Raw genomic sequence first — 12,991 nt, forward strand, 5'->3', positions numbered from 1 at the left:
TTGGATTTGATATCCCGCTTTATCACTACCCGAAGGAGTCTCAAAGCGGCTAACATTCTCCTTTCCCTTCCTCCCCACAACAAACACTCTGTGAGGTGAGTGGGGCTGAGAGACTTCAAAGAAGTGTGACTAGCCCAAGGTCACCCAGCAGCTGCATGTTCTCCTTTCCCTTCCTCCCCACAACAAACACTCTGTGAGGTGAGTGGGGCTGAGAGACTTCAAAGAAGTGTGACTAGCCCAAGGTCACCCAGCAGCTGCATGTGGAGGAGCGGAGACGCGAACCTGGTTCCCCAGATTACGAGACTACCGCTCTTAACCACTACACCACACTGGCTCTCACACTGGCCGAAGAATTGATGCTTTTGAATTATGGTGCTGGAGGAGACTCTGGAGAGTCCCATGGACTGCAAGAAGATCAAACCTCTCCATACTGAAGGAAATCAACCCTGAGTGCTCACTAGAAGGACAGATTGTGAAGCTGAGGCTCCAGTACTTTGGCCACCTCATGAGAAGAGAAGACTCCCCGGAGAAGACCCTGATGTTGGGAAAGATGGAGGGCACAAGGAGAAGGGGATGACAGAGGACGAGATGGTTGGATAGTGTTTTCGAGGTTACCAGCATGAGTTTGACCAAACTGCGGGAGACAGTGGAAGACAGGAGTGCCTGGCGTGCTCTGGTCCATGGGGTCACGAAGAGGCGGACACAACTAAACGACTAAACAACAACAACAACATCAGCCACTTGCGACCAAGTGAAGATGGATCATCGGATCGGCACTGCTTCCACACACTAATACCCCACCCTGTAAAATTCTAGCAGTTGTGTTTTATCTACACAATCGGAGTGAATTTCATGAAGCAAAATGCTGCCTCTGTGCAGCCTGAGCAGGAGTGGCGAACAGTTGTTGTAGCTTATTTTTACTTAACCCCCCCCATGCCCTCCCCACAGTTGTGAATAATATTCTTACGTTATGAATGGACCGTTAAGAAAAAGAGGTAGGGATAATCTATGTCCCTGAATCAAGTGCCTTCTTCCTTAAATTCTCACAGTTCTCAACCTAGTTCAAGGTTGTCTTCTAAATTAGCCGTATGCTTAACTAATAATCAATACAATCAGTCCTTCATTTGAAAAATTGGATTCTAGAGCCGTCTTGCCCCCCCAAACAGCAACTAGAGGTTCTGTTTTGGAGACTGCAACCCTGGTTTAAGGTTCCGTTTGGCACCTATCCTCTATATCTGAGTTTCTAACACTGAGTACTGCTGATGTACATCCTTTTCTCCCCTTGTTCCTGATGTAAAGGTAAAGGGACCCCTGACCATTAGGTCCAGTTGTGACCGACTCTGGGGTTGCCGTGCTCATCTCGCTTTACAGGCTGAGGGAGCCGGCGTACAGATCCCGAGTCATGTGGCCAGCATGACTAAGCCGCTTCTGGCGAACCACAGCAGTGCATGGAAACTCCATTTACCTTCCCGCTGGAGCGGTACCTATTTATCTACTTGCACTTTGACGTGCTTTCGAACTGCTAGGTTGGCAGGAGCAGGGACCGAGCAACGGGAGCTCACCCCGTCGCAGGGATTCGAACCGCCGACCTTCTGATCGGCAAGTCCCAGACTCTCTGGTTTAACCCATAGTGCCACCCTGATGTAGATCTTCACTTTTTCTTTCCTGGCTAGGGGTACACTGGGGGTTGGGAGAGAGAAGTAGCATTTTGCGGTTTGCCTCAGGTGCCAAAACGTCTTGTGCTGCCCCGCTTGCTGGGGAAATGAAAACCTGGGTGAAAACAGATTTCCCATTCGCAGAGCAATAGGCAAAAGGGAGCTGGAATTGCATTCGTTATAAATTTTTCAAGATGAGCTATAAAAGCGTCCTGTGGCTTTTTAGAGTCTGCTCCACTCAACTGGCGGAAACCACAGCTGTGGCTGACACCATTTGGCTGGCACAGCTTCCCTGTCAATCGCTGGAGTAGTTTGGCCGGTTCGGAAAGTTTTCACTTTTTCATCTAACGAAGGGCGAGCAAATAAAGCCAGGATGGGTGGGCTGCTTTCGCTTTAGCTTTATTTAAAGATAGCCTTCCTTGAGGCCTGAGGGGAGAAGCCAAGATCGAGGGAGGAGCCGGCATTCACCTTGCTGGCGTGCAGCTGCGTGGGGGACAAATTGCAAAGTCATACTGAGCTCTGTTCTTGCCTTTGGGCGGAAAACACGCTGCGGTCCCCGTTGCAATGTTACGCCTGTCTTCACCCTTTGAAAACAGGAAGTTAATTGGGCTTGATTTAGCGACGCAGACTCTGCTCGCTCCAGAATGAATGAGCTAAGGTTCAGCTCGATGGGACAAATGCGACGTTTGGGCAAGTAGATACTAAGCAGGGTTCAGTGAGTGCTTTAAGCCGGGAGTCTTAAATTTTCCACCAGTTGGATTTTGCAGCATGGATGGGCATAGATTTGCCTGTGTCTTATTTTTTCACAATTGACTCCGCTAATGCGAGTCGGGGTGGAGTGTGGAGAGAAGCTAGGAATTATGGCGGCTCCGTCTAGCCCCTGACAACTGAATGCTTGATCCACAGAGGGGGCTGAGTTGGAGCCAGGAGAACTATTTTTTTTATATATAATAAATTTTTATTAAATTTTTTCCATAAAATCTCCAATCATACAAATTTCCACATCACATATTTTAACTTATTGGACCTCCCTCAACCCCTCTGACAATCATCCGTAGTTAAATTTCTATCTTCACGTTCCTTAATTATAGTATCGCCTTTAAATAAAATTTTTCTGTCCTCATTTACATTCTTGCAATATTCCTTATTTTTTTCACAAAGCTTCTTTAAAACACACTAGCGCTGTATGTTCCTCACATACAGTTTTCAAATATTCTCTGAGTTTTCCCCACTCCTCTAGAAACTTATGGTCTCTTTGGAATCTAATTTTTCCAGTTAATTTGTCCAGTTCTGCATAGTCTGTTAGTTATTGAGCCAGGAGAACTAGACGTTGTGAGGATACAGCCTACTTGGGTCTCATCCCAGTCACGAGGGGAGTGTTTGTCCTAGATGGAGAAGAGCCCAAACCAGTTAAGAGGGGCATGGTGACCCTCTATGTCCGTTATACTGCTGGAAGAACCTCAGGAGTGTGGTTGATAAAAGGTTGGGTCACTGACAGAAAGGACCACCTTGTTTAAGAACCAAAGTAGTGAGATGTGTTGCAACAACCGAGTTATGGAACTGAAGTGGAATAACTGGAAATAAGCTGAGCATTTAACTTCTAGTCTAGAAACCTGTAAGGTCTACGTGAAGCATAATACAGTGGTACCTTGGGTTAAGAACTTAATTTGTTCTGGAGGTCCATTCTTAACCTGAAACTGTTCTTAACCTGAGGTACCACTTTAGCTAATGGGGCCTCCCGCTGCCGCTGCGCAATTTCTGTTCTCATCCTGAAGCAAAGCTCTTAACCCGAGGTACTATTTCTGGATTAGTGGAGTTTGTAACCTGAAGCATCTGTAACCTGAGGTACCACTGTAACGGGACTTAAGCAACTGAAGTTTAAAAGAAGCTGTGCTAGATTTGAAGCCTATAACGTCTGTTAGATTTAGTATAATTACAGTGGTACCTTGGGTTACATATGCTTCAGGTTACGTACGCTTCAGGTTACAGACTCCGCTAACCCAGAAATAGTGCTTCAGGTTAAGAACTTTGCTTCAAGATGAGAACAGAAATTGTGCTCCTGCGGCGTGGCAGCAGCAGGAGGCCCCATCAGCTAAAGTGGTGCTTCAGGTTAAGAACAGTTTCAGGTTAAGAATGGACCTCCAGAACGAATTAAGTACTTAACCCGAGGTACCACTGTAGTATAATTTAGTACTTGGTTAACTGTTTCCTGAAAGGACATTATCTCCTGATAACATCCTTTGTTTTATCCACTTTGTTCTATATAATAAATATTTCTTATTCGTTCAACTTTTGCCTGAGTAAGTATTTCCTCACACAAAATCCAAAAGATAACCTGTGGTAGTTACTACATGGTGTGTATGTAGATGGGATCTGCCACAGTTGGCATACGGCGCTGGGATCCTCTACAAACAGCAATAAAAGAATTCTGTTTTTATTAACCGGGCAAATTTTGCCTGACATTCAAAATGCATTGATAGTGCCAAGTGAATTTGCCTGGAGAAGCAACTTCACAACTGAGGTGCCACCACAGAAAAGGTCTTCTCTCCAGTAGTCAGATATGCAGCCTTCTGATAGCTGGAAACACCTGGTGAAGGGCCTCAGGTAAACCATTCATTTAGATGGGAGAAAGTATAAGGGTGATTCAGAGGCACTGTTGGGTTGGGAAACTCAACCTGCAATATCCCTGCTTTGGTCATTGAGAATCCAGCCTCCCTCCTTCCTTCCTTCCTTCCTTCCTTCCTTCCTTCCTTCCTTCCTTCCTTCCTCCCTTCCTTCCTTCACAGCCCTTCCAATCCACCTGCATCGCCCACCCATCCCCTCTAGGTTCTGTTTCCCAATCACGCTAATAATATGGCCAACTGGTTATAAATCTAGAAGGTAATAATATTTGTGTGTGTGCTTCACCTGTGCAGGTTTAAATGTCTCCTGTGCCTCTTCACCTGGTCCACCTCCTCCCTCAAGCACGGTTCCCTCAGGAACAACAGAATTTAATGATTCCGCTGCTACAACCAGTGTTGGCACTCCTTTGAGCACCCAGAAGGGAGCCTCCATGACAATTTCGCTCCCAGGGAGACTTTCGACGCACGATAGCGCCACTTCTCCTAACACCACAGTGGAAGCTTTGACTGCAAGCCCCGTTTCAGATGTAACTCCCCTTTCAAGAGCAACGGCCCCGGATAGCTCAGCAGCAGCCCATTCATCACTGCAGCCAAACACTGGATTACAAACCACGGAAGACACATCAGCCCCTGCGACATCAGTTGCCGGCCTGGTCACAGGCGCCACTCCTCACTCGGAAATCACACCAGTCAGCTCTTCGCCTACTCTAAATGGATCGTCCACCAGCCCTACTAACGCCACCTATCTAAGCACCACCCAAGCGCCGAGTGCAGGAACATCTCCAGCAGCTGTGTCCTCCAGCAAACTCCCTACCGGAGAGGCAACATCTGGAGAGACATCTGTGACAGCAACCTCCCCAGGCTCCACGCAAGGGGTTACTATTTCTTCACAAGCGGCTGTGTCAAGTAAGGCTACTCCAGCGACCTCCCCTACTGGCAGTACCACGTTCTCGGTGGGGGTAACCATACAAGAAGTTCAACGGGCTTTGAGTTCAGGTGAGTTGGTCTGTTTCTGCGCTTTGCACGGCAATGGTTTTGTCAACCTTGCGGCTTATGGTTGTCTCTTTGAGGGAGTTCAAATGGCTCCCTAAAATATTATTTTAAATTATTATTCCTTATTAAATAATTGGAAAGACTCAAGACAGATTATTTCCCCCCTAAAAAATAAATACCGTATTTTTTGCTCTATAAGACTCACTTTTTCCCTCCTAAAAAGTAAGGGGAAATGTGTGTGCGTCTTATGGAGCGAAAGCAGGCTGCGCAGCTATCGCTGAAGCCAGAACAGCAAGAAGGATTGCTGCTTTCACTGCGCAGTGATCCCTCTTGCTGTTCTGGCTTCTGAGATTCAGAATATTTTTTTTCTTGTTTTCCTCCTCCAAAAACTAGGTGCGTCTTGTGGTCTGGTGCGTCTTATAGAGCGAAAAATACGGTATTTCCCCCCAAACAAATAAATAAATGTCAAAATAGAAAAGGATGCATCCATTTTCCTCTTTAACCAGGCCTGTGCCCTCTAAAGAGTGGATGAGGCGTTTTTAATGTATTGTTTTAATTGGGTGTGTTAATATATAATATATTTTTGCTTGTTTTGTTTGTAAGTCACTTTGAGTTGCCTTTGGCAAGCAAAAGCAACCAGCAAATTTAATTAATAATAATACACAACAGTACACACCTACTAAAATATTTCTGTCCATCCTGATACAGTGGTGCCTCGCAAGACGAAAAGAATCCGTTCTGCGAGTCTCTTCGTCTTGCGGTTTTTTCGTCTTGCAAAGCAAGCCCATTAGCGGATTAGCGCTATAAGCTGCTTAGCGGGCTTAGCGGATCAGCTGATAAGCGGCTTAGCGGATCAGTTGTTAAGCGGCTTAGCGGATCAGCTGATAAGCTGCTTAGCGGATCAGCTGATAGGCGGCTTAGCGGATCAGCTGTAAAGCGGCTTAGCAGATCAGCTGTTAAGCGGCTTAGCGGCTTGGGGAAAAGGGGGGGAAAGGAAAAAAAGCCGCAGGAACTCGCAAGACATTTTCGTCTTGCGAAGCAAGCCCATAGGAAATTCGTTTTGCGAAGGACCTCCAAAACAAAAAACCCTTTCGTCTAGCGGGTTTTCCGTCTTGCGAGGCATTTGCCTTGCGGGGCACCACCGTACATTTTAATGTTCTCGCTTATCTTCTGAAAAATGGACTCAGTGCAGACCTTGTACTAGGCCATGGTTTGTTATTCACCATAGCATAGAAGCCATACTACGATATATAATAGGCAAGCCGTGGTTTAGAGCTGTTTTTCTGCTTTCTTTAGCCATCCTCTCAGCCCTCAACTTTGAAGGTGCATTCCTATCTCTTACGTTCTGTCTGTGATACAGCAACTTGAAGAGAGATGGCCACAACTATTGTGTTTCTCCCATCACTCCAGGGATGCATCATGCCAGATCATAATTAGAATAAACCAGGGTTATAATGCTTCTGTCTGGCTCTCAGTCACTGCAAAAAAATATCTCTAAATTTATCTGGCAGGGGAAGAAGCCAAGAATAAAATATAAATTATTAACAGATTCTAAAGAGAGAGGTGGTTTCTCCCTGTAGTTCCCAATTCTGGTTTGCCAGCCAATTGCAAACCATGTCTTGTCAATTCACACAACAGGCCAGAGCAAAATTAAACTTAGCCATGGTTTAGAGTGATGTCTAAATTCGTCTGTAGAGTTTAAATCATAATAGTGGAAGTTGCAGAGCTCATTCTTGAAAGCTGTAAATAAATCCTTAATATCATTATGATTTCATTTGTATTCCGCCTTTCCGTAATTAAAAGCACGCTCGAGGCAACTTATTACGTGAAAAGATTTACATAATTACAAGTATAACAAAATAGGCACAAGCAATAAATAAAGCACATAGAAAAGTACACAACCAAACTGAACAGTTTCCACATAAACCATAAGATCGAAAAATAAAGATCCACCAAATTAATATCAATAAGAGCAAGAAAAAGAAACCCGAACAATACCCTGTTCAGCAGCTTCAGTTTTTGTCACTCAGTCAGGTGGAAAAAATCTAGCAGGTCTTCCAGGATACACAGCTAAGATGGTGGGCTTCCATGTTTATTGGACCGGAATGGGACCTGTGACCCTCAGTTCACAGATAGATAGATAATTTCTTACAGTCAAAGACCAGCTCGCATAACACAATAAAAACAGAGTTCATAAAGATAAAATATACAATCAGAGCAGATTGCAGCAATAGCTCAGGGGTAGATATATACATATACCTGTACAACTGAGATTTGGGCTACCATAAAAATTGACCCTGAGGCACCCCAAAGGGTGACTTCATCATTTCCCTAGTAAGCTATTTGATTCTAGAGGATGATCCGTGCCTACAAATCTGGACACAGAACCTGGCTACCAGCCAGGACCCTCGGTTCAGATATTGTTGGACTGCAACTCCCATCCTCTCTGACCATTGACTGGGGCTGATGGGAACTGGAGCACCAGTAACTGGAAAGCCACAGGTTCTTCAGTCTTGACTTTGAAAGACATGGAACCTGCTAGGCTGTCTTTTGTGAATGAGACAAGGAGAGAGAGAGCAGATGGAGGGCCTATAGTACTCAGGCAGTCATTGGCTGTTTTTTCCCCACTACAAAGATTAATATCGTTCCCCCAATCCCTCTCCTTGCTTTTACAAGCTAGTATAAAAAAAGCTGGAATAGCAGTTAGCCACTTAATAAGAGCGCACAGGCTTTGAACGCAGAAGTTCAAAGCCCCAGAGATTAAATCTCATAGCCATAACGTCACTTGATGGCCTTAAGCAAGCAACCATTCTCTCCCCCTCACCTCTGCTGCTTAAATCGGAGGATGATAGGACTGATCTCAGAGAAGAAAGGCGCTATTTAGGTCCTAGTGGCTATTATAATTACGCCACACTGTCTGTCTGCGTGCGTGCAGATTTTCAAATCGCAGGATTTGGAGTCGACGCTTAATATGCTTTGAGCACTCCGTGCTGAAAGCTTCCTTGGTTTGCCACGTTTTCTACATTAGAGGGCAGTGTGCCTGCAGACTGAATTGTAGGATGAAAAATAATCTGGATGGTTGAAGGTGAAACTGTGATCTCTGATACATCTCCTTTGTTGTGCAGGTAGCATTGCAGCTATTACCATCACAGTGATTGCATTGGTTCTGTTGGTGTTTGGCATCGCCGCATTCCTGAAGATCAGGTAAGAATTGGTGCCTTTACTTAGAGGAGAGGCAATAGTTCCTTGGGGAGAGGCTGGCTTCTTAACTATGGTTCTTACAGTCACTCCTCCACAGCTGAAAGTGGAAAGAGCCCCTATAAAATTCACTTCTTATCTAGATAGCATATAGACACCTGGTGAGGAGTAAGGTAAAGGGACCACTAGGTCCAGTCGTGGCTGACTCTGGGATTGTGGTCTCATCTTACTTTATTGGCCGAGGGAGCCGACGTACAGCTTCCGGGTCATGTGGCCAGCAGGACTAAGCCACTTCTGGCGAACCAGAGCAGCACACGGAAGCACTGTTCACCTTCCTGCCGCAGCGGTACCTATTTATCTACTTGCACTTTGACGTGCTTTCAAACTGCTAGGTGGGCAGGAGCTGGGACCGAGCAACGGGAGCTCACCCCGTCACGGGGATTCGAACTGCTGACCTTCTGATCGGCAAGTCCTAGGCTCTGTGGTTTAACCCACAGCGCCACCCGTGTCCCACTGATGAGGAGTACCCAATCCCAAATCATTCCCAGGGAGGCATACAGAAGTTGTGCCAAAACCCAACAACAATAGTAGTGTCAACCGATAACCAAACGCAACAGCAAACTGACAACAGGCCACCACAGGTGAGAAACTTAGAATCCTAGAATTGGAAGGGACCTTGAGGGTCTTCAACCTCCTACAATGCAGGAATCTCAACTAAAGCATCCATGAGAGATGGCCACTCAACCTCTGCTTTAACAGCTCCAAGGAAAGAGAGTCCATCAGCTCCACTGTCGAACAGCTCTAACTGTCAGAAAGTCCTTCTCTGATCTTTAGTCAATAGCTCCTTTCTTATAACCTGAAGCCATTGGTTTGAGACCCACCCTCTGGAGCAGGAGAAAACAAGCTTGCTCCATCCTCTATGTGTTATAGGCCTTTAGATATTTGAAGATGGCTATCATACCTTAAGAAGGGACGCGGGTGGTGCTGTGGGTTAAACCACAGAGCCTTGGGTTTGCTGATCAGAAGGTTGCGGTTCGAATCCCCGCGATGGGGTGAGCTCCCGTTGCTCGGTCCCTGCTCCTGCCAACCTAGCAGTTCGAAAGCACGAGTAGATAAAGAGGTACTGCTGTGGGGGGAAGGTAAACAGTGTTTCCATGCACTGCTCTGGTTCACCAGAAGTGGCTTAGTCATGCTGGCCACATGACCCAGAAAAACTGCGGACAAACATCAGCTCCCTCGGCCAGTAAAGCAAGATGAGCGCTGCAACCCCACAGTCGTTCGTGACTGGACTTAACTGTCGGGGTCCTTTACCTTTTTATCATACCTCCACTTGGTCTCCTCTTATCCAGGCTGAACATATTAACTCCCTCAACCATTCCTTGGCTTGGTTTCCAGACCCTTGATCATCTTGGTCACCTTTCTCTGCAAACGCTCCAGTTTGTCAATATTCTTCTGCTGCGTAGAATGGGACACAGTGCTCCAAATGGGGTCTGACCAAAGCAGAATAGAGTGGGACTATTACTTCCCTTGATGTGGACATTAGACTCCTGTTGATGTACCCTAGAACAGCTGCTGCATCACACCGTTGACTCATGTTAAGGTTGTGGTCCGCTAAGATCCTTAGATCTACTTTTTAAATTACAGTGGTACCTCAGTTTCTAAGAACAGTCCTGTTTACGAACTATTCGGTTTACGGACTCCGCAAAACCAGAAGTAGTGTCCCGGTTTGAGAACTTTACCTCAGTCAGTTCGAAAGCACGTCAAAGTGCAAGTAGATAAATAGGTAGTGCTCCGGCGGGAAGGTAAACGGCATTTCTGTGCGCTGCTCTGATTCGCCAGAAGTGGCTTAGTCATGCTGGCCACATGACCCAGAAGCTGTATGCTGGCTCCCGAGATGAGCGCCAGAGTCGTCCACAACCGGACCTAATGGTCAGGGGTCCCTTTACCTTTACCTAAGAACGGAATCCGAACGGTGGAAAGGCACTGGCAGCGGGAGGCCTCATTAAGGAAAGCACGCCTCTCTTTAATAACAGTTTCGGTTTAAGAACGGACTTCTGGAACAGATTAAGTTCGTAAACTGAGGTACCAATGTAATCACAATTTGATCTTCTAAGATAGCAGTCCTTTCACAAGCACTTTTTAATGTCTGATCAGCCTGGATGTTTTAAGTAATGGAAGTACAGTCCCCAAAAGGACAGAGGGAGGAGGCAGGTGAAAGAGGGATTTTTATTTTTATAATTTTTACTCCAGTATCTTACATTTCTGTAATAAGCATAGGCTGACCGGAGTACGGTTCTGTTTCTGTTTCGCCCTCAGGCATTCTTCGTATGGGAGACTCTTGGACGACCACGACTATGGATCCTGGGGAAACTACAACAACCCTCTCTATGACGACTCTTAAATGGAGGAGAATCCATCAAAGCCAAAAACTGCTCATGTATTTATGAAGCACGTCTTTCACTAAAAGCGCCATGGTCCGATAATCCTTCTGCATACAATGTCCGTGTTGTTGCTCCTCCTGCTGTTTTGCTGATGTGTTGTCACCATGCCTTTTTGCAACGCAGGCCCCAAACGGAAAACGAGCCAACCAGAGTGGAGCGTTCAGCAACAAATCGGGCAAGAGTTGGAATCCGTAGCTACGAGAATACTTGCTCGCGGGTGCCGTTGCCTCCAAACCCTAACGTTCTGCAAAGTGATTAGGATTCCTGCAAAAAAGGAACGAAGTCCGTGGAAAGTTTCACCACCAGTTCTGCTGTGGCCGTTTGGGCTCCCAGCAACTCGGTTGTAACAGGAGACCTGCAATGAAGAATGTGACCTTTTAGAGTTGTCAGATAGCAAAAATTCGTGGTAGAAGTTGCTCAGGGGTCTCCCAGAATTAAATGGCAGATCTTGATTCTTGCTTTAATTGCCTTTTCCAGTTTGTCTCCTTAAGAAAGCGTTCTGATTAGAATTCGGCTGCAGGTTGGAGCGACCTGATTCAGCACTGAAGTTCTTGTTAAATGTTTCGCTAGAGAAAGGCAGAATGTAACGCTAACAGTAATAGGGGCTAGAGCCACAAATGTCAGTCTGGTGTCCTGTTCCCCTGCCCAGCCTTCTAGAGTGTCCAGTTCAATGGGGCCTCCTTTCACAAAAATCTATTCCAGTTTGGGCAATTGTTTTTGGAAATTTATTGAAGCCCAGTGTTAAGTCACGAGCCCACCAGCTCATGGTAAAGTTATTGTTACTTCCTAAATACAGAGGCTCTCCATGGAATTGTCTCCAATAAAGTTTGTTTTGTGGGGACCATTTGGAAAAGCAAACTCTCAAGGGCTATTTTTCCACACCCCAAGTTTGTTCCTTGTCAGTTCAGACATGTTTTCAGAAGTGTGTTAGATAAGGGGGTCCTCGCCTTTTGAGCCTCTCTGTGCCTATAGCTTAGGAAAAAGGCAGGTTTGTAATGCAAAGGTAGCGAAGGCCAGCGGATAATTTGCATTATGGATCAAAACTTCGCAAGCCAAATAGAAATAAAACACCTCATTCTGCATTACTGAGTTCCAGCCGATGGCGGCTAATGTTAAGCTCAACCCTAGACACAATCCTTTGATGTCTTTTCCATTACAGAAAGAAGGATTCCATTTCAGAAAAGACATTTTCAGTACTACAGTGTTGCTTTCTGCCTTCTCAGTATGCAAAGTCTACCAGTTTTTGGTTTTTTTTTATCTCCTTCCCTTCCATTTCTAAGGGCACAAAGTCACATTGGTACATTGAATTGATTTTTGCAAGCAAGTCTGCTGTCACAATGAGGTTTGAACAACATATTATGTAGAGTTGGAGGGTACCCTCCTTTTATTTTTATATCAACCCCCAAAAAGATAGGGCAGCATGTGTGTGGCTAGATGCTAGGGCAAGTGAGGAAGGAAGGAATGATTCTCGCACATTTAAAAAGTTGCTGCTGTGCTGGATGGCAGAGACACCGTATGAACCTCCAGCAAAACACCTGTGTTTCTCTGTTTCTTTCGTTTTTCTGTTTCGTAGCACTCTTGTCTCTGCAACTTTTTTGCATTAAAAGCTGGATGGAGGAAGACTCTTGTGCTAAACTCTTTAGTGCACAGTGTAAGGGGGGGGGGAATTGATTTCCCCCCCTCCCAGAGGCTAAACAGCTACTTGTTTGCACTACAAATAAACTTTGACAATAATAAAGATCTCTCTTTCACGCTTTTTTTCTATAGAAGTAAACCTGTTAAACAGAAGTTAGCACAGAGTATGGGGTGCATACATATTGCCAGCTTAAAGCACAGCTGGGCCATTGCTTTTCTCAGTCTGACTCAAAGCTGGATTTGAGGGGAACTGCATCAAAACACAGTCTTTAAAAAGAAAGGACGGGATAAAGGTGGATTGTGGCCAATGTCGTGTGCCACTTCCCAAACCAGTTTGGGAGCACATTGAATGCAGAATAACTGGATTGTGTGCACAGCCTTGCTTCCTTACTAACCTTTAAAAATTGCTTCCCCATTTTTGCTTTGCAAAGCTGTTGGTCACATCTAA

General features: G+C 45.6%; 1 protein-coding gene across 1 annotated transcript in view; it reads left to right on the forward strand.

Moving 5' to 3' along the window:
- The window catches only part of PARM1 (prostate androgen-regulated mucin-like protein 1), a 36,454-nt gene extending 23,808 nt beyond the window's left edge, over positions 1–12,646 (forward strand). The window contains exons 2-4 of the mRNA XM_081884373.1: positions 4,571–5,272; positions 8,395–8,473; positions 10,784–12,646. Coding sequence (XP_081740499.1) covers positions 4,571–5,272; positions 8,395–8,473; positions 10,784–10,868 — 866 coding nt within the window. The 3' untranslated portion in view covers positions 10,869–12,646. The remainder of the gene's footprint in view (positions 1–4,570; positions 5,273–8,394; positions 8,474–10,783) is intronic.
- Positions 12,647–12,991: the final 345 nt, after the last annotated feature.

Source organism: Podarcis melisellensis (genome assembly GCF_964234715.1).
Source record: "Podarcis melisellensis genome assembly, chromosome: 13".
In the NCBI taxonomy this organism is placed as follows: domain Eukaryota; kingdom Metazoa; phylum Chordata; class Lepidosauria; order Squamata; family Lacertidae; genus Podarcis; species Podarcis melisellensis.